This window comes from Corvus moneduloides, chromosome 10 (genome assembly GCF_009650955.1).
Source record: "Corvus moneduloides isolate bCorMon1 chromosome 10, bCorMon1.pri, whole genome shotgun sequence".
Classification (NCBI taxonomy): Eukaryota; Metazoa; Chordata; class Aves; order Passeriformes; family Corvidae; genus Corvus; species Corvus moneduloides.
In genome coordinates this window covers 14,843,610-14,863,608 of record NC_045485.1, presented here as the reverse complement: position 1 = coordinate 14,863,608, position 19,999 = coordinate 14,843,610, and the positions used below count along the sequence as shown (strand labels likewise).

General features: G+C 51.8%; 1 protein-coding gene across 1 annotated transcript in view; it reads left to right on the top strand.

The window, feature by feature from the left end:
* The window catches only part of LOC116448912 (IgGFc-binding protein-like), a 51,821-nt gene that overhangs the window by 13,957 nt on the left and 17,865 nt on the right, over positions 1-19,999 (top strand). The window contains 35 exon segments of the mRNA XM_032119952.1: positions 291-532; positions 628-911; positions 1,022-1,299; positions 1,594-2,066; positions 2,068-2,193; positions 2,543-3,107; positions 3,259-3,458; positions 3,560-3,940; positions 4,300-4,586; positions 4,995-5,266; positions 5,545-5,628; positions 5,816-5,925; positions 5,927-5,966; positions 6,561-6,820; positions 6,924-7,008; positions 7,801-7,893; positions 8,265-8,506; positions 8,602-8,885; positions 8,996-9,273; positions 9,568-10,166; positions 10,516-11,080; positions 11,232-11,431; positions 11,533-11,913; positions 12,273-12,559; positions 12,968-13,239; positions 13,519-13,602; positions 13,790-13,939; positions 14,534-14,793; positions 14,897-14,981; positions 15,403-15,498; positions 16,812-17,059; positions 17,333-17,510; positions 18,015-18,123; positions 18,626-18,720; positions 19,332-19,508. Coding sequence (XP_031975843.1) covers positions 291-532; positions 628-911; positions 1,022-1,299; positions 1,594-2,066; positions 2,068-2,193; positions 2,543-3,107; positions 3,259-3,458; positions 3,560-3,940; positions 4,300-4,586; positions 4,995-5,266; positions 5,545-5,628; positions 5,816-5,925; positions 5,927-5,966; positions 6,561-6,820; positions 6,924-7,008; positions 7,801-7,893; positions 8,265-8,506; positions 8,602-8,885; positions 8,996-9,273; positions 9,568-10,166; positions 10,516-11,080; positions 11,232-11,431; positions 11,533-11,913; positions 12,273-12,559; positions 12,968-13,239; positions 13,519-13,602; positions 13,790-13,939; positions 14,534-14,793; positions 14,897-14,981; positions 15,403-15,498; positions 16,812-17,059; positions 17,333-17,510; positions 18,015-18,123; positions 18,626-18,720; positions 19,332-19,508 — 8,370 coding nt within the window.

Here is a 19,999-nt window from a genome sequence, read left to right as displayed (position 1 = left end):
ATTTGATTGATTTCAGTCTCCCTCAATATTAAGACACACATAGAATCCTCTTCCCTTTCTAAGGGTTTGTGTGGCACAGCTGTGCTTCTAGCATGAAGGTGTTTGAGTAGCTTTGAACTGTATGTCTGTTAAAATTGATACTGTGATGATACAGATCTATAATAACTCTGCTTGTCCATAAAGCCAATAGACCACTCATGAACCAGATGCTCTTTGAGCAAAGTGAGCTGGCGAGAAGAGGCAGCAGGAGGTGCTAAACTGAAAGTTTCCTCTGGTCTTTCCACTGTCAGGCACCTGTGTGGTGGAAGGAGATCCTCACTACCACACGTTCGACAAGCAGTTACACCATTTCATGGGCACCTGCACCTACACCCTCTCCAAGCTGTGCGAGAGCAACAGCTCCCTGCCCTCCTTCAACGTGGAAGCGGCCAATGAGCACAGGGGAGGCAACACTCGCGTGTCCTATGTCCGATACGTGGACGTTGATGTGGCTGACCAGCGGATAAGGCTGGGGCAGGGTGGAGTGGTGACGGTAAGCTTGAGGGGGAGACACTGTGGGACTGTGCAAGAGGAGAGAACTGTGCCAAATGGGCTGCTCCAATCCTGTCTCGATTCTTGTTCTTCCAGGTCAATGGAGTGGCAGAGATCCTGCCTTGCAGCCCATCCGCGGGTGTGCAGGTCTTGTCCAGCGGGTTCTACACCATGGTCATGACAGACTTTGGCTTGAGAGTCAAGTTTGATGGGAAGCATCGGGTGGAGGTGACACTTCCGAGCACCTTTGGGCAGAAGGTTTGTGGCATGTGTGGGAACTACAACGGGCTGGCAGCAGATGACTTCCAGAACCCAGAAGGGGCAATGGAGCCAGACTCCACCAGCCTGGGCAACAGCTGGGAGGTGTCCAACAACAGCAGGTGGGTATGGCCCCCAGCAGCGCTGGGGACACACTGGGCAAGGGAAGGAGGAGGAGGCACCAGGAGAAGTCCACAAATGACTCAGGGCCCTTCTGCCTGTCTTTCCACAGCTGCTCAGCCGGACCTCTGCCCACCCCAGCCTGCAATGAGACCAACAAGCAACTCATCGGCAGCAGCCAATTCTGTGGGCTCCTCACTGACACCAGTGGCCCGTTTCAGGTGTGCCACGCTGTGCTGAACCCCAGCAACTACTTTGACACATGCTTCTACGACCTGTGTGAGCTGGGGCTGGACCGTGAGGCCCTGTGCAAGAGCTTGCAGTCCTATGCAGATGCCTGCCAGTCACTTGGTGTCCAGATACCTGTGTGGAGGAACGCAACCTTCTGCCGTAAGTCCAGACATGGTACCACGGATCAGTACACTCAGGAAAACACAGGACAGGATTGGAAGAGTGAGCTGGGGAATAAGATCTATTCTCCCTATAGGCTGTAGGGATTTACAGGTAGTTATCAGTATTAGAGGCACCATTTTCTGTTTCATTTTGATCGGGTAGGACTGACAACACAAGTGGAGCCAAAGGGATCATAGAGAAAATAGAGAGAGGTACTTTCTCAAAGGGAAATATTCAGCAGAAAGCAGTATTCTGTTCTCCAAGTAATTGCCTGGTCTTCTGTCTCGGCAGCGATCACTTGTCCATCCAACAGTCACTACGAGCCCTGTGCTGCAGCCTGCCCTGCCACCTGTGTGGACCCAATGGCTCCTGTTACCTGCAGCCTGCCGTGCGTGGAGGGCTGTGTGTGTGACAGTGGGTACCTGCTCTACAATGACCGCTGTGTGCCCAGCCAGCAGTGTGGGTGCTGGCACAATGGGCAGCACTACCCCGCGGGCTCTGAGTTCTGGACGGACGACACCTGCTCCTCCAAGTGCACGTGTCCTGCACGGGGAAGCAAAGTCCAGTGCTTCAATGCCTCCTGCCCTGAGGGCCTGTACTGTGGGGTGCAGAACGGGAAACCTGTGTGCCTCGAACACTCCTACGGCATCTGCCACGTCCACGGAGACCCCCACTACAAAACCTTTGACAAGGTGACGCACAACTTCATGGGCAACTGCACCTACACGCTGGCCAAAGTGTGCTCCAACATCACCTCCCTGCCCTAGCTTCAACGTGGAGGCCAAGAACGAGCACCGTGGCAACACCCGAGTGTCCTATGTGCGCGAAGTGGTGGTTGAGGTGTACGGACAGCGCATTGTCATCCTCAAGCAGCAGAAGAGCCACGTGCTGGTAGGCAGTGGGGCTGGCATGAGCATGATGCGGCTACAAGGCAGGGCTGGCTTCTCCTGGAGGGGCCTGGCACGTACCAGGTGGGAGTGGGCTCCCCTGAAGGCACTGGGTCGCTTTGTTTTCCCCTTCAGGAGAGGCTGGGGGAGGAAGAGGCAAATGGGAATCATGGGCCATGTTGAGCAGAGTGCAGAACACAGCACACAGCTCTGCGAGTCCCAGGGGTGTGGGGGTGTGAGGACATCCCAGGCAGCTGTTTGCCGTGCCAGGGCCGGCAGCTGCTTTCCCTGGGCAGGAGCAGCCAGGAAGGCCGGGGACAGGCTCGGGGCCCACTGGGGTGTGTGTCCCGTAGGTGAACGACGTGCGCCAGACGTTGCCGGTGAGTGCAGCGGGAGGGGCCATCACGGTGAGCAAGAGTGGTCGCTACATCGTCCTGGAGACAGACTTCAACCTCAGAGTGTCCTACGACACTGACCACTCGGTGGAGGTGAAGGTGCCCACCACCTACTTCAACCTGACCTGTGGCATGTGTGGGAACTTCAACAACCGCAGAGACGACGAATACATGATGCCCAACGGGCAGCAAGCCGCAGATTCCAATGCGCTGGGGGAGAGCTGGCAGGTCCCAGACAGTGACCCCTCCTGCGGTGTCCCCGTCCCCTCCCCACCCTGCAGTGCAGAAGAGGAGAAGCTCTACAGGTCCGACCAGTTCTGTGGCATACTGACAACCAGGCCTAGCTCTTTTGAGAGTTGCCACGGCGTGATCAACCCCCAGGACTACTTTGACACCTGCTTGTATGACCTGTGTGCCCTGAATGGTGGCCAGGAGTTCCTGTGTGCTGCTCTGGAGGCCTATGCTGACGCGTGCCAGGCAGCTGGTGTGACTTTGCTTCCCTGGAGGAATGCTACCTTCTGCCGTGAGTACCTGCTTTGCCATTGCCAAAAGGAAAATGGGCCACACCCTGTCCTCTGAACATCTGGCCAAAGAGAGTCTTTGGTCTTCCCCTTCCCACAAGGCTGTCCGTGGTTGAAGCCTTGCTGGTCCTAATTTTCCCCTTTCCATTGCAGCCCTTCAGTGTCCCCCCAACAGCTACTATGACCCCTGCATGACCGGCTGTCCTGCCACCTGTGCTGACCGACAAGCCCCACAGAACTGCTCCAAGCCTTGTGTGGAGGGCTGTGCGTGTAGCTCTGGTTTCCTCCTGAGTGGAGACACCTGTGTGCCCGAGGCCAACTGTGGCTGCCTCTTTGAGGGCAACTACTACACTGTGAGTGAAAACCCTGCCCTGGTTTGCACCCCTGCCAGAGCACTCCCCTGCCTGTACCTTCCTGCCTCATATGCTGAGGTTTGGTGTTTCCCCGCCTGCAGGAAGGCGAATACTCAGTGAATGAGAACTGCACTCGCCGGTGCCGGTGTGAAGCCAAAGGCCAGATGGTTTGCTCTGCCTTGTCCTGTGGCGAGGATGAGGTCTGCAAGATCCAGGATGGCCAGAGGGGCTGTTACCCAGCCAGCACTGCCCTCTGCCACATCTACGGTGACCCACATTACAGCACCTTTGACGGGAAGCTCCACCACTTCCAGGGCTCCTGCAACTACACGGTGGTGACGGGCTGTGACAACTCCTCCATCGGGTTCAGTGTCACCACCCGCAACGAACATCGCGGCAGCCAGAGCTGGACAGCTCTGAACTCTGTGGCACTGTCCCTCGAAGGCCTCCACATTGCACTGCGCGAGCACAAGGCAGTCTACGTAAGCCCCTCATTTCTACATCTGGGAACACCAGATGCCCTGGACACCCTTAAATCCCCCTCTGTCCCCAGGGAGAGCTTGCTATTCCCTGAGCCTGCTGCATGACCATAGAAGAGCATGGCAGGGCTCTGAAAGGGGCAGAAATGGCTGCTCGTTCAGACACAGATTCTTGGTTACTTTCTTGAGCTTCTGGTGTCCCATCTGTACAGTTGCTGCTGCCCTCATAGGCCTGGGCAGGGTTTCTCATGCCAGCAGTGCTTCTGGCTCACTGGCACTGGCACTACCCCAGTGAGGAGCCGTGACCTCTCAGCAGAGGGCACCTCTTTATGCTTCTGTCTCCCTCTGTCCCCCTTCTCCAGATCAACGGTGCTCTGGTCTCCCTGCCTGCTTCTCCTGCCCCCGGTGTGACCATTTCCCTGAGCGGCTCCTACGTACGGGTTTCTACCAAGCTGGGCCTGCAGCTGCAGTTCAATGGGGACCATGAGCTCCTAGTGAAGGTGTCTGAGAAGTACAAGGGCAAACTCTGTGGGCTGTGTGGGACATACACTGGGAGCCAGCAGGACGACTTCATGCGGCCCGATGGGGTGGTTGTGCCTGACTTCAATGACTTTGGAGCCAGCTGGATGGTGCCGGATGAGGAGTGGCTGTGAGTCCTTGTTCCATCATGCAGATGAAGGACAGAAGGGAGTGTGGGAGAGGGGAGCTATGAAGGGCATCAAGACGCGGAGGGTTGGTGATGGCAAGCATGGGGCAAGGGAGAAGAGGCAGGTTCCTGACCCCAGGGAGAGTGGGCCAAGCCTGGGCAGGATGCTTTTCCTAAGCTGCTTGGATCACAACTGCCTCAGTCACTTGTTTCTGTCCACATGAAACCAGGGATGGCAATGGTACCTGTGGGCCGTGTGTTCTGCCCTTCCAAGTGACAGCTATGGGTGCCTGTCTTAGTGAGGGAGCTGGACTGCAGAAGCTGAGGTTTTGGCTGGGGAGAAGGTCAGGAAATGCAGTGGCTGCTGTCAACAGGCTGCAGGGAACTCAGGGCCATCTGTCTGCTTTGTAGGTGCGACCCATCCATCAGTCCACCTGCATCCTGCTCCCCTGATGAAGAGGAGGCAGCTAACAAGCAGTGTTCAATCCTCACACACCTCGGTGGCCCCTTCCAGCCTTGCCATGCAGTTCTGCCACCCAAGACGTACTTTGAGAGCTGTGTCTACGACCAGTGTGCCACGGGTGGCAGCACGGAGCAGCTCTGCAATGACCTGGGGGCCTATGCTGCAGCCTGTGCTGAGGCAGGCATTGCTCTGGGAGACTGGAGTGCTGGCACTGTTTGTGGTAAGTCTTCTGTCAACCTCCTTTGATTTCCTTGAATCTCAGAGTCAAGGAATGGGGCAGTTCTGGTGCAGGCTTCCCCACGTATCACATAACTAACCACTTTGCTGGGCTAGCCCTTGTGTAAAGAGACTCTTCCGGACAGGTGGAATCCCTGTCCTGCGCTTCCTTTGCAATGGTGTGGGGGTGTTTGGGAAGCGTGCAACATCCCCATTTGGGAATAAATCCCCCTTATTAATCATACCTTATCCACTTCTCTTCCACTCTGTTTCATCCACCAGCTCCTACAACCTCGCCCCCCTTGCCAGGCACTACAACGCGGCCTCCACATACAACAACATCACAGTCACCTGGGACAAGCACAGGTACTGTTGTCTCCCATCCATGTTTCTTAGTGGCTGTGCTAAGCACTTCCCCTTGGCTGGCCACCCTTGCCTGTCCACGGGCATGCCACAGATGTACGTGGATGTACCTGAGCCCTGCTGGACACGGGGAAAAGGTGGCCACACCCTCACTCTACAATTTCTGCTTTCCTTTCTGCACCATGTTCAGCTCCACCAACTGACTGCAATTTTGCCTGCACATTTGACAAGGACCTCTGTGGGTGGGTCCAGGCAGATTCCAGCAGCATTGACTGGATAAGGAACAAAGGCCCAACGCCCACAGCCAAATACCGGCCCCTCGTCTGACCACACAACAGGAGGTAGGAACAGCAATCAGGACACTGGCAGAGGGGTGTCCCAGGGAAGATGGCAACAAACTTGTACAGGCGAACATAGGCCACATCTTTCCTGGCCTTCCTCCAGAGCAGCTCACCCAGTGTTGCCAAGGGCCAGAGGCTCCCTTTGGGAGGATTTCCGGCCCTGGCAATCAGGCTGTGCTACCCGCAGAGCAGGCGAGGACCTGCCATGCAGGGGAGAATGTAATGCACAGCTGGATGACCTGTCTATCTCTCAGGAAGAGGAATGGGTCTGTGTCTCTGTTATGAGATACTGGCTTTTCCAGAAGCCAGAGATGAGGGTCCTCCAAATCTGCAGAGTCATGTGAAGACTGTGGCAATGCTTTTGGGGTGTTGCCATTGCCCAGTCCAAGGCCTACAGCTGCCATGGCCCTGAGAGCACATTCATAGAGGCATTTGGGTCTGGGGAGGGTTGTGAAGGAGCTGTGCTTGCTCCCCCCTCCTTTAGCCTGCCTGAAACTGCAGCTGCGGTGCTCCCAGAACTGTGCTTGGGTTGTCCCTGGCTGCTTTGAGTAGCTCCGATGCATCTGTGACAGTGTGGCTCGTGCTTTGTTTCAGAGGGCTACTACATCTTCCTGCAAGGGACTGCTGATGCTCTCCCCGGCTTTGTGGCTCACCTGGTCAGTCCGGCATGTAGCTGGGAAGGAACACTCTGCTTCCGCTTCTGGTACCACATGTACGGAACTGCTGAAACAATGGCCCTGCGGGTGTATGTGCAGAAGGGTGATGAGCTAGTGCTCGTCTGGCAAGAAGTTGGGAACCATGGAGACAGGTGGCACTTGGGACAGGTCACGGTGCAGACCACAGGAAACATGCAGGTAAGGCCACAGGCTCTCACTGCCACCTCAGAGGAACCATGCTTTCTAATGGCTCTTCACACATGCAGCAGGAGCTAATGCTGGGAACCATTCCTTCCCTCAGATTTTGCTGGAGGGAGAATGGGGTGAAGATGAGCGGAGCAACGTAGCATTGGATGATCTCTCCGTTGAAAAGGGATCCTGTGCAGGTACAAGGCTTGGCTTGGGGAAGGGCAGCTTGAGACATGTCACCGACTGAGGTGGCAGGCTGTGCTAGAGGCAGGAGCACAGCTTGTTTCTGGGCACAGCGGCAGACTGTGCCCGAGTCAGCTTTCCTCTGGGCGGCTGGAACTATGGCAATGCCTGCAATCACTGTTTTAGTTCATGTGTTACAAGGCCCACAGGCAAGACATTGGCCACAGGTACTGAAGTGCCTTACCTGCTATTGTTACCCAGCTAAGCTGGTGGCAGAGCCCTTGAGTGGGATGGCTCTGCCTGAGATGGCACTCTTCAATCCCTGTCCTGGGCATGCCTGGGCATGATGTTGGGTACTTCAGAAGGGTGAGGGAATCAGCTGCCTGCAACAAAACTCCCCTGTTGGTGCACATCTCCTCTAACTCTCTCTTGTGCTAGGTCTGCCAACACCAACACCCACGAGGCCTGTGCCAGGCACCACAACACAGCCTGTACTCACCACCTCACCAACCAGACCCACTCCCACATCAGGGACTGCCACCTCCCATCCCCATCAGATTCTGCTTGTTGAAACTTCTCATTTTGCTTCCTCCAGTGCCCACGATTCAGGATGGAGTGTCTGTACTGAAGGGGGGGTGTGTCTCCTCCTATATCCCAGCTCTGCTGGTGGTAGCATTTTTGCGGAGGCATAACAGTGCCATCCCTGCCCTGTGTCTCTTAGGTCAGCGTGTTGGGTTTTTCAGGAAGGGTGGGCTAGCTGCTTGCAACAAAGGCCCATGTTGACACATTCCTCTATCTCTCCATAGGTCCACTTCCTACAACACCCTCTACCTCATTTCCTAACATTACAACACAGACAACACCAAGACCACCACCAACAACACCTGGGATGACCTCAGGTACTGCTATTATTGGTAGAGTTCTGAGTCCTCTTCAAAACCCATACTGGGTATATGGTGCATTTGCATTTAAGGGCTGTTATTTGATTGATTTCAGTCTCCCTCAATATTAAGACACACATAGAATCCTCTTCCCTTTCTAAGGGTTTGTGTGGCACAGCTGTGCTTCTAGCATGAAGGTGTTTGAGTAGCTTTGAACTGTATGTCTGTTAAAATTGATACTGTGATGATACAGATCTATAATAACTCTGCTTGTCCATAAAGCCAATAGACCACTCATGAACCAGATGCTCTTTGAGCAAAGTGAGCTGGCAAGAAGAGGCAGCAGGAGGTGCTAAACTGAAAGTTTCCTCTGGTCTTTCCACTGTCAGGCACCTGTGTGGTGGAAGGAGATCCTCACTACCACACGTTCGACAAGCAGTTACACCATTTCATGGGCACCTGCACCTACACCCTCTCCAAGCTGTGCGAGAGCAACAGCTCCCTGCCCTCCTTCAACGTGGAAGCGGCCAATGAGCACAGGGGAGGCAACACTCGCGTGTCCTATGTCCGATACGTGGACGTTGATGTGGCTGACCAGCGGATAAGGCTGGGGCAGGGTGGAGTGGTGACGGTAAGCTTGAGGGGGAGACACTGTGGGACTGTGCAAGAGGAGAGAACTGTGCCAAATGGGCTGCTCCAATCCTGTCTCGATTCTTGTTCTTCCAGGTCAATGGAGTGGCAGAGATCCTGCCTTGCAGCCCATCCGCGGGTGTGCAGGTCTTGTCCAGCGGGTTCTACACCATGGTCATGACAGACTTTGGCTTGAGAGTCAAGTTTGATGGGAAGCATCGGGTGGAGGTGACACTTCCGAGCACCTTTGGGCAGAAGGTTTGTGGCATGTGTGGGAACTACAACGGGCTGGCAGCAGATGACTTCCAGAACCCAGAAGGGGCAATGGAGCCAGACTCCACCAGCCTGGGCAACAGCTGGGAGGTGTCCAACAACAGCAGGTGGGTATGGCCCCCAGCAGCGCTGGGGACACACTGGGCAAGGGAAGGAGGAGGAGGCACCAGGAGAAGTCCACAAATGACTCAGGGCCCTTCTGCCTGTCTTTCCACAGCTGCTCAGCCGGACCTCTGCCCACCCCAGCCTGCAATGAGACCAACAAGCAACTCATCGGCAGCAGCCAATTCTGTGGGCTCCTCACTGACACCAGTGGCCCGTTTCAGGTGTGCCACGCTGTGCTGAACCCCAGCAACTACTTTGACACATGCTTCTACGACCTGTGTGAGCTGGGGCTGGACCGTGAGGCCCTGTGCAAGAGCTTGCAGTCCTATGCAGATGCCTGCCAGTCACTTGGTGTCCAGATACCTGTGTGGAGGAACGCAACCTTCTGCCGTAAGTCCAGACATGGTACCACGGATCAGTACACTCAGGAAAACACAGGACAGGATTGGAAGAGTGAGCTGGGGAATAAGATCTATTCTCCCTATAGGCTGTAGGGATTTACAGGTAGTTATCAGTATTAGAGGCACCATTTTCTGTTTCATTTTGATCGGGTAGGACTGACAACACAAGTGGAGCCAAAGGGATCATAGAGAAAATAGAGAGAGGTACTTTCTCAAAGGGAAATATTCAGCAGAAAGCAGTATTCTGTTCTCCAAGTAATTGCCTGGTCTTCTGTCTCGGCAGCGATCACTTGTCCATCCAACAGTCACTACGAGCCCTGTGCTGCAGCCTGCCCTGCCACCTGTGTGGACCCAATGGCTCCTGTTACCTGCAGCCTGCCGTGCGTGGAGGGCTGTGTGTGTGACAGTGGGTACCTGCTCTACAATGACCGCTGTGTGCCCAGCCAGCAGTGTGGGTGCTGGCACAATGGGCAGCACTACCCCGCGGGCTCTGAGTTCTGGACGGACGACACCTGCTCCTCCAAGTGCACGTGTCCTGCACGGGGAAGCAAAGTCCAGTGCTTCAATGCCTCCTGCCCTGAGGGCCTGTACTGTGGGGTGCAGAACGGGAAACCTGTGTGCCTCGAACACTCCTACGGCATCTGCCACGTCCACGGAGACCCCCACTACAAAACCTTTGACAAGGTGACGCACAACTTCATGGGCAACTGCACCTACACGCTGGCCAAAGTGTGCTCCAACATCACCTCCCTGCCCTGCTTCAACGTGGAGGCCAAGAACGAGCACCGTGGCAACACCCGAGTGTCCTATGTGCGCGAAGTGGTGGTTGAGGTGTACGGACAGCGCATTGTCATCCTCAAGCAGCAGAAGAGCCACGTGCTGGTAGGCAGTGGGGCTGGCATGAGCATGATGCGGCTACAAGGCAGGGCTGGCTTCTCCTGGAGGGGCCTGGCACGTACCAGGTGGGAGTGGGCTCCCCTGAAGGCACTGGGTCGCTTTGTTTTCCCCTTCAGGAGAGGCTGGGGGAGGAAGAGGCAAATGGGAATCATGGGCCATGTTGAGCAGAGTGCAGAACACAGCACACAGCTCTGCGAGTCCCAGGGGTGTGGGGGTGTGAGGACATCCCAGGCAGCTGTTTGCCGTGCCAGGGCCGGCAGCTGCTTTCCCTGGGCAGGAGCAGCCAGGAAGGCCGGGGACAGGCTCGGGGCCCACTGGGGTGTGTGTCCCGTAGGTGAACGACGTGCGCCAGACGTTGCCGGTGAGTGCAGCGGGAGGGGCCATCACGGTGAGCAAGAGTGGTCGCTACATCGTCCTGGAGACAGACTTCAACCTCAGAGTGTCCTACGACACTGACCACTCGGTGGAGGTGAAGGTGCCCACCACCTACTTCAACCTGACCTGTGGCATGTGTGGGAACTTCAACAACCGCAGAGACGACGAATACATGATGCCCAACGGGCAGCAAGCCGCAGATTCCAATGCGCTGGGGGAGAGCTGGCAGGTCCCAGACAGTGACCCCTCCTGCGGTGTCCCCGTCCCCTCCCCACCCTGCAGTGCAGAAGAGGAGAAGCTCTACAGGTCCGACCAGTTCTGTGGCATACTGACAACCAGGCCTAGCTCTTTTGAGAGTTGCCACGGCGTGATCAACCCCCAGGACTACTTTGACACCTGCTTGTATGACCTGTGTGCCCTGAATGGTGGCCAGGAGTTCCTGTGTGCTGCTCTGGAGGCCTATGCTGACGCGTGCCAGGCAGCTGGTGTGACTTTGCTTCCCTGGAGGAATGCTACCTTCTGCCGTGAGTACCTGCTTTGCCATTGCCAAAAGGAAAATGGGCCACACCCTGTCCTCTGAACATCTGGCCAAAGAGAGTCTTTGGTCTTCCCCTTCCCACAAGGCTGTCCGTGGTTGAAGCCTTGCTGGTCCTAATTTTCCCCTTTCCATTGCAGCCCTTCAGTGTCCCCCCAACAGCTACTATGACCCCTGCATGACCGGCTGTCCTGCCACCTGTGCTGACCGACAAGCCCCACAGAACTGCTCCAAGCCTTGTGTGGAGGGCTGTGCGTGTAGCTCTGGTTTCCTCCTGAGTGGAGACACCTGTGTGCCCGAGGCCAACTGTGGCTGCCTCTTTGAGGGCAACTACTACACTGTGAGTGAAAACCCTGCCCTGGTTTGCACCCCTGCCAGAGCACTCCCCTGCCTGTACCTTCCTGCCTCATATGCTGAGGTTTGGTGTTTCCCCGCCTGCAGGAAGGCGAATACTCAGTGAATGAGAACTGCACTCGCCGGTGCCGGTGTGAAGCCAAAGGCCAGATGGTTTGCTCTGCCTTGTCCTGTGGCGAGGATGAGGTCTGCAAGATCCAGGATGGCCAGAGGGGCTGTTACCCAGCCAGCACTGCCCTCTGCCACATCTACGGTGACCCACATTACAGCACCTTTGACGGGAAGCTCCACCACTTCCAGGGCTCCTGCAACTACACGGTGGTGACGGGCTGTGACAACTCCTCCATCGGGTTCAGTGTCACCACCCGCAACGAACATCGCGGCAGCCAGAGCTGGACAGCTCTGAACTCTGTGGCACTGTCCCTCGAAGGCCTCCACATTGCACTGCGCGAGCACAAGGCAGTCTACGTAAGCCCCTCATTTCTACATCTGGGAACACCAGGTGCCCTGGACACCCTTAAATCCCCCTCTGTCCCCAGGGAGAGCTTGCTATTCCCTGAGCCTGCTGCATGACCATAGAAGAGCATGGCAGGGCTCTGAAAGGGGCAGAAATGGCTGCTCGTTCAGACACAGATTCTTGGTTACTTTCTTGAGCTTCTGGTGTCCCATCTGTACAGTTGCTGCTGCCCTCATAGGCCTGGGCAGGGTTTCTCATGCCAGCAGTGCTTCTGGCTCACTGGCACTGGCACTACCCCAGTGAGGAGCCGTGACCTCTCAGCAGAGGGCACCTCTTTATGCTTCTGTCTCCCTCTGTCCCCCTTCTCCAGATCAACGGTGCTCTGGTCTCCCTGCCTGCTTCTCCTGCCCCCGGTGTGACCATTTCCCTGAGCGGCTCCTACGTACGGGTTTCTACCAAGCTGGGCCTGCAGCTGCAGTTCAATGGGGACCATGAGCTCCTAGTGAAGGTGTCTGAGAAGTACAAGGGCAAACTCTGTGGGCTGTGTGGGACATACACTGGGAGCCAGCAGGACGACTTCATGCGGCCCGATGGGGTGGTTGTGCCTGACTTCAATGACTTTGGAGCCAGCTGGATGGTGCCGGATGAGGAGTGGCTGTGAGTCCTTGTTCCATCATGCAGATGAAGGACAGAAGGGAGTGTGGGAGAGGGGAGCTATGAAGGGCATCAAGACGCGGAGGGTTGGTGATGGCAAGCATGGGGCAAGGGAGAAGAGGCAGGTTCCTGACCCCAGGGAGAGTGGGCCAAGCCTGGGCAGGATGCTTTTCCTAAGCTGCTTGGATCACAACTGCCTCAGTCACTTGTTTCTGTCCACATGAAACCAGGGATGGCAATGGTACCTGTGGGCCGTGTGTTCTGCCCTTCCAAGTGACAGCTATGGGTGCCTGTCTTAGTGAGGGAGCTGGACTGCAGAAGCTGAGGTTTTGGCTGGGGAGAAGGTCAGGAAATGCAGTGGCTGCTGTCAACAGGCTGCAGGGAACTCAGGGCCATCTGTCTGCTTTGTAGGTGCGACCCATCCATCAGTCCACCTGCATCCTGCTCCCCTGATGAAGAGGAGGCAGCTAACAAGCAGTGTTCAATCCTCACACACCTCGGTGGCCCCTTCCAGCCTTGCCATGCAGTTCTGCCACCCAAGACGTACTTTGAGAGCTGTGTCTACGACCAGTGTGCCACGGGTGGCAGCACGGAGCAGCTCTGCAATGACCTGGGGGCCTATGCTGCAGCCTGTGCTGAGGCAGGCATTGCTCTGGGAGACTGGAGTGCTGGCACTGTTTGTGGTAAGTCTTCTGTCAACCTCCTTTGATTTCCTTGAATCTCAGAGTCAAGGAATGGGGCAGTTCTGGTGCAGGCTTCCCCACGTATCACATAACTAACCACTTTGCTGGGCTAGCCCTTGTGTAAAGAGACTCTTCCGGACAGGTGGAATCCCTGTCCTGCGCTTCCTTTGCAATGGTGTGGGGGTGTTTGGGAAGCGTGCAACATCCCCATTTGGGAATAAATCCCCCCCTATTAATCATACCTTATCCACTTCTCTTCCACTCTGTTTCATCCACCAGCTCCTACAACCTCGCCCCCCTTGCCAGGCACTACAACGCGGCCTCCACATACAACAACATCACAGTCACCTGGGACAAGCACAGGTACTGTTGTCTCCCATCCATGTTTCTTAGTGGCTGTGCTAAGCACTTCCCCTTGGCTGGCCACCCTTGCCTGTCCACGGGCATGCCACAGATGTACGTGGATGTACCTGAGCCCTGCTGGACACGGGGAAAAGGTGGCCACACCCTCACTCTACAATTTCTGCTTTCCTTTCTGCACCATGTTCAGCTCCACCAACTGACTGCAATTTTGCCTGCACATTTGACAAGGACCTCTGTGGGTGGGTCCAGGCAGATTCCAGCAGCATTGACTGGATAAGGAACAAAGGCCCAACGCCCACGCCAAATACCGGCCCCTCGTCTGACCACACAACAGGAGGTAGGAACAGCAATCAGGACACTGGCAGAGGGGTGTCCCAGGGAAGATGGCAACAAACTTGTACAGGCGAACATAGGCCACATCTTTCCTGGCCTTCCTCCAGAGCAGCTCACCCAGTGTTGCCAAGGGCCAGAGGCTCCCTTTGGGAGGATTTCCGGCCCTGGCAATCAGGCTGTGCTACCCGCAGAGCAGGCGAGGACCTGCCATGCAGGGGAGAATGTAATGCACAGCTGGATGACCTGTCTATCTCTCAGGAAGAGGAATGGGTCTGTGTCTCTGTTATGAGATACTGGCTTTTCCAGAAGCCAGAGATGAGGGTCCTCCAAATCTGCAGAGTCATGTGAAGACTGTGGCAATGCTTTTGGGGTGTTGCCATTGCCCAGTCCAAGGCCTACAGCTGCCATGGCCCTGAGAGCACATTCATAGAGGCATTTGGGTCTGGGGAGGGTTGTGAAGGAGCTGTGCTTGCTCCCCCCTCCTTTAGCCTGCCTGAAACTGCAGCTGCGGTGCTCCCAGAACTGTGCTTGGGTTGTCCCTGGCTGCTTTGAGTAGCTCCGATGCATCTGTGACAGTGTGGCTCGTGCTTTGTTTCAGAGGGCTACTACATCTTCCTGCAAGGGACTGCTGATGCTCTCCCCGGCTTTGTGGCTCACCTGGTCAGTCCGGCATGTAGCTGGGAAGGAACACTCTGCTTCCGCTTCTGGTACCACATGTACGGAACTGCTGAAACAATGGCCCTGCGGGTGTATGTGCAGAAGGGTGATGAGCTAGTGCTCGTCTGGCAAGAAGTTGGGAACCATGGAGACAGGTGGCACTTGGGACAGGTCACGGTGCAGACCACAGGAAACATGCAGGTAAGGCCACAGGCTCTCACTGCCACCTCAGAGGAACCATGCTTTCTAATGGCTCTTCACACATGCAGCAGGAGCTAATGCTGGGAACCATTCCTTCCCTCAGATTTTGCTGGAGGGAGAATGGGGTGAAGATGAGCGGAGCAACGTAGCATTGGATGATCTCTCCGTTGAAAAGGGATCCTGTGCAGGTACAAGGCTTGGCTTGGGGAAGGGCAGCTTGAGACATGTCACCGACTGAGGTGGCAGGCTGTGCTAGAGGCAGGAGCACAGCTTGTTTCTGGGCACAGCGGCAGACTGTGCCCGAGTCAGCTTTCCTCTGGGCGGCTGGAACTATGGCAATGCCTGCAATCACTGTTTTAGTTCATGTGTTACAAGGCCCACAGGCAAGACATTGGCCACAGGTACTGAAGTGCCTTACCTGCTATTGTTACCCAGCTAAGCTGGTGGCAGAGCCCTTGAGTGGGATGGCTCTGCCTGAGATGGCACTCTTCAATCCCTGTCCTGGGCATGCCTGGGCATGATGTTGGGTACTTCAGAAGGGTGAGGGAATCAGCTGCCTGCAACAAAACTCCCCTGTTGGTGCACATCTCCTCTAACTCTCTCTTGTGCTAGGTCTGCCAACACCAATACCCACGAGGCCTGTGCCAGGCACCACAACACAGCCTGTACTCACCACCTCACCAACCAGACCCACTCCCAGCTCAGGTACCATTGTTTCCCATCTCTCTTATTGCCTTTTAGAACTTCCCTGTCTTCTGAATCCAGGTCCCATAGCCAAGTGACATAGTTTTTATACTGGAGGGTCAGAGCTTTTCCTTGCTTATCACACTTTTGGAACATCTCTTCTGGGAGTTTTTCTCACTTCTAACTATATACATCTTCCAATGGGTCTCTTCCGCCACAGTGCTGTTTTTTTAAGAGTAGACCAGACATATGATAGTTATCTCACATACTATTTATTGCCATGTCCATATATATTAAAATTATTCTTTTGTGTGGCAAATTTTCACCTGTTACACAGATGTTATTGTCTGTATATTTTAAAATTTAATTTAATTTCCAATTTTTTTTTTTATTTGGGATATAATCCAATTATATTTTCCTGGGAAAGACTAGTTTATTATATAGGATATGTACTAAACTGTCAGTTTAGGTAACTTTTAATAGCTGGCTTACTCCAGTTTTAATCACTGATGTCTATATGTATCTGCTTAAGTACAAGAGGGTCCTGGCTCACCTACTCAGTTTAGATTTCTTCTGCTTTTGTTGGTAATTTTTAAGTATGTCTTTCTTTGTATGGAGTTAAGGTTGACATGTAGATACATCCCTAAACGTAACTATACCTTAACATGGCATTGAAAAGCAAAGATTAAGGACCTCTTTTCCTTATTTTTTGTTGTTGTTAGTAAATACCATGAGGAACTTTCAGGCTCAACTCTGCTAAGAGGTGATGGGAAGTTTTTTCCTTCAAAATTATCAGCATTCAAAATATTACCCAGGCCTCACATGTAAATGCATACACAGTGTACCTCCATTTGTACATATTAGCACTGGCTATTTACTATTTTTTTTTGAGTGTGTAAAGAACATCTTGTGAATGCAATACTCAATTTAAGTCCCATAAGTGATGTGAGTACTGAAACCCAGACAGTTGATAGTGCAGCAGTCTATTCTGGCTAACCAGCCCTGTAAAGTTTTTGAATAAATTCTTCCTATTTAGTCAGAAATAGCCTTTCTGATCTGGACACTAAAAACTCACTGCTTCACTTTGTATAATGATGTCTTAATAATGCCTTTTACCCAACTTTCCTCATCAACCTCTAGCACAGATTTCTGATACACAAGAGTACAGATTCTTTGTGGGTCCAAAGATAGAAGGCTGGGTTGGCCTTTGGAGGGCTATTGACTGATCTCATCACTATTACATCTGAGCAACAAATACAAAGTAAAACAAGCAAACTGGGAACCAAGCAGCTGCAAGAGGTGAAGACTCAGAGGGACTTTCCCTTTCTTCACAGGTCGTGCTTCCTGCAGCGCGTCTGGGGATCCACATTATAACACTTTTGACCACAAAGTCCATAATTTCATGGGAAATTGCACTTATACCCTCTCCAAAGTATGCACTGTCTCTGAGAGTCTTCCATACTTTGATGTGTCCACAACAAATGAGCACAGAGGAGCCAACACCAAAGTCTCTTATGTGAAGTCAGTGCATGTGGAAGTCTATGACAATCAGATTTCTCTTCTGAAAAACAAGAAAGTGAATGTAAGAAAATACCTATTTAAAAGATATATATAATTTTTAACTGACATGCAGATAATTAAACATTACCTCTGTAGAGTTTATAATGAAACTTTGTCTTTTTATTAATAGTATCTACCTCTTTTAATGAGATCTCCAACAAACTTGCTCAGATATTCTCTAATGAATTCCACTTTCCTTATGCACAAGATCCTATCTTTCAGTAATCTGTACTAGCTGCTGGAAGTTGTAGGAGTCCCAGCAGCCATACACTAACTTTTACAACTTTCTGTACAGGTGAATGGTCGCAGAATGAACCTGCCTGTATTTATGGAAAAGAAGATCAGTATTCAAAGCAGTGGTGGATATGTTCTACTGGAAACTGACTTTGGGCTGTGGGTGAGATATGATGGAAATCATTACGCAGAAGTCTCTGTGCCCTCTAATTACAGTGGTCTGCTCTGTGGCCTCTGTGGTAAGTGGTGCTGGTAATTACTTAAACTTTTTTTCTTAGCATGTAGAAATTACAAGAGTAGTTTGTCTTGTGAGTTTCTGATTATTCTTTGGTTTGGATCATCTGAAGCTTCCTAGTTCAATTACCCCTTCATGGGTTTTTCACACTTTCAAAGCAGTAAATCTACCTAGGAATATAACTGTGCAAATAGCACTGTTTAATTTTTAGTCCAACATTCTACATGTAGGATGCCAGAAAATGAGTAGGGTTTCTTTTAGATAAGTTTTTTCTTGGATGCCATGTAATCTAGTTACATAGGAACTTACAGACTTCCTGCTTCGAGTGCCTGAGAGCAGCTCTTGTCAGTCATCAGAATACAATTCTGCTCTAATTTTGCCCAGTACAGACTGATGTTACATATATATTCTCCCCATCTCATTTTAATTTATTTTACAGCCAGAAACCTAGGTTTTTCCTACAGGTCTGAACTTCATGTGTCCCATAAATCTCTTTTTACCCTCACAGGTAATTATAATGGTGATCCAAATGATGACAATATAAAGCCCAATGGTGACACTGCAAGCGGTTCCACTGATCTTGGAGAAAGCTGGCTTGTGCCTCAGAATAACACCATGTATGTATAATAATTTATTCACATGGCATTTGCTGAGCAAACTCTTAAAATCAAATGTTCTTCTACTCACTCGCTTTTTCATCCAGTACCATTCTACATCTTCCAGCTGCCCATTAGAAGTAGGGAGCTGCACTTTTACATAAACCAGAGAATGATATTAGGGCTTCTCTCCTTTAAGTCTCATTTTCCAAAGCAGGAACTGTCTGTTGAGTGTGAGGGGGGATGGTACATCAGTCCAGTTCCCTAATTGGAAACCATAACTGTTTGGATCCCATAGCTCTTCTTTTTTCAGCTAAGAATAAGCCTTTGAATCACCCAGAAGGGATCAAAAAAGGAGTCCATTCAGTGAGAGGGCTGACATCAGCTTTACAAAGAAGCTGGATAAAGTCTTGTGACTGAAATAAAATGCACTCTTTTGTGCAGGGTTGACATATATTAATTTTCCACTGAAAATCTGATAGTAAGAGTTGTGACACACGTTTGATTTGCTTGCTTTCCCCAGATGCTCCAGTGGTGGGACAGAAGAGCAATGTGATCCTGTGTTGGAGAGTGAAGCGGAGAAAAACACAGCATGTGGCATGATCACAGACCCAACAGGTAGTGTGTTGGTAGATCTCTGTGAGCCATGTGATGGAGCATGGTCTAGCTTGTTTTGTCCCTTCTGTATAGTCTCTTTTTCTGAGCTCATATTGGAAGCATATAAAACCTCCAGTGTGAATGGCCAACGTAAAACCCATAGGTGCCTGGTCAGGATATGTCATCTGTTCAGACAGTGCCAATGTGTCCATGAATTTTATCTGAGAACATGTGCAGGGAACCATAGCTGGTCTTTGTGTTATAGTGACTCTCATTCTGCTTGCTAAAAGAAATAGTTCAGAGGGCACTGTCAGTGTGTGTATTATAGATAGTTTATCTGAAATTCTGTATATGGTCCCTATAGTTGTAGAATTAGCGATTTGCCTAGGCAGCAAAGCTTGATTTATTTAAGCTATGTTGTATCAATCATGCAAAAAGAAGAAAACCTGATCCAGAGAGCCCATTCTCATATTGTGCATCTTGTATCCATTTCAAATACTGGATTAACTTATTTAACGCAGCCTGGAACACTCACAATGTGTTTGCTGTGAAAGAAAATACATGGTGGTCACAGTCTTAACATTGCAGTGGGTTTTTTCTATCTTTCTATATATCCTTCTTGTTTTACACAGGAATCTTCAAGGACTGTCACACCAAGGTGCCTCCACAGAATTTCTTTGAAAACTGTGTTTATGACGTATGTTTCACTGAGGGACAGGCAACATCCTTATGCTATGGACTGCAGGCCTATGCTGAATCGTGTGTCAATGCTGGGATATGTATAGAGTGGAGGAATGCTACTCTTTGCCGTGAGTGTTGTGATATAAATATCTATTCTGAATTTTAACTTCATTGTTCTCTATCTTTTCCATGCATGTTATTTCATTTTACGTAATGTTCTGAGTATAGTTTGTCTTTTATAATGTCTTGAGCCTGCTTCAGATTCAGAACTATTCCAAGATTTGTATAAACCACTAATTTTTGAGAACATTAGGATACATGCAGATTAAATCCTTGAAGTTCTATAATGTTTATAATTTGCTATTAGTTTCTTGGAAAAGTCTGATTACATTCAACTGTGTCTTATGTGAGCTTCTGCATTGGAGAAATAAGTCCCTTTGCTTCAGTGAAAATCTACCATCCTCAAAGTAAGTGGAGCTGGTAGTCCTCCATAAAACATGCTTATCAATGGCTTTTGGTTAAAAAAAAAAAAGTGACCTTGAAAAGCAGCTGTTTCTAGGAAGTGCTCTATTTCTCTCTAAAGCAAAGAAATTGAGTATTATCACTTATCTCTCAATTA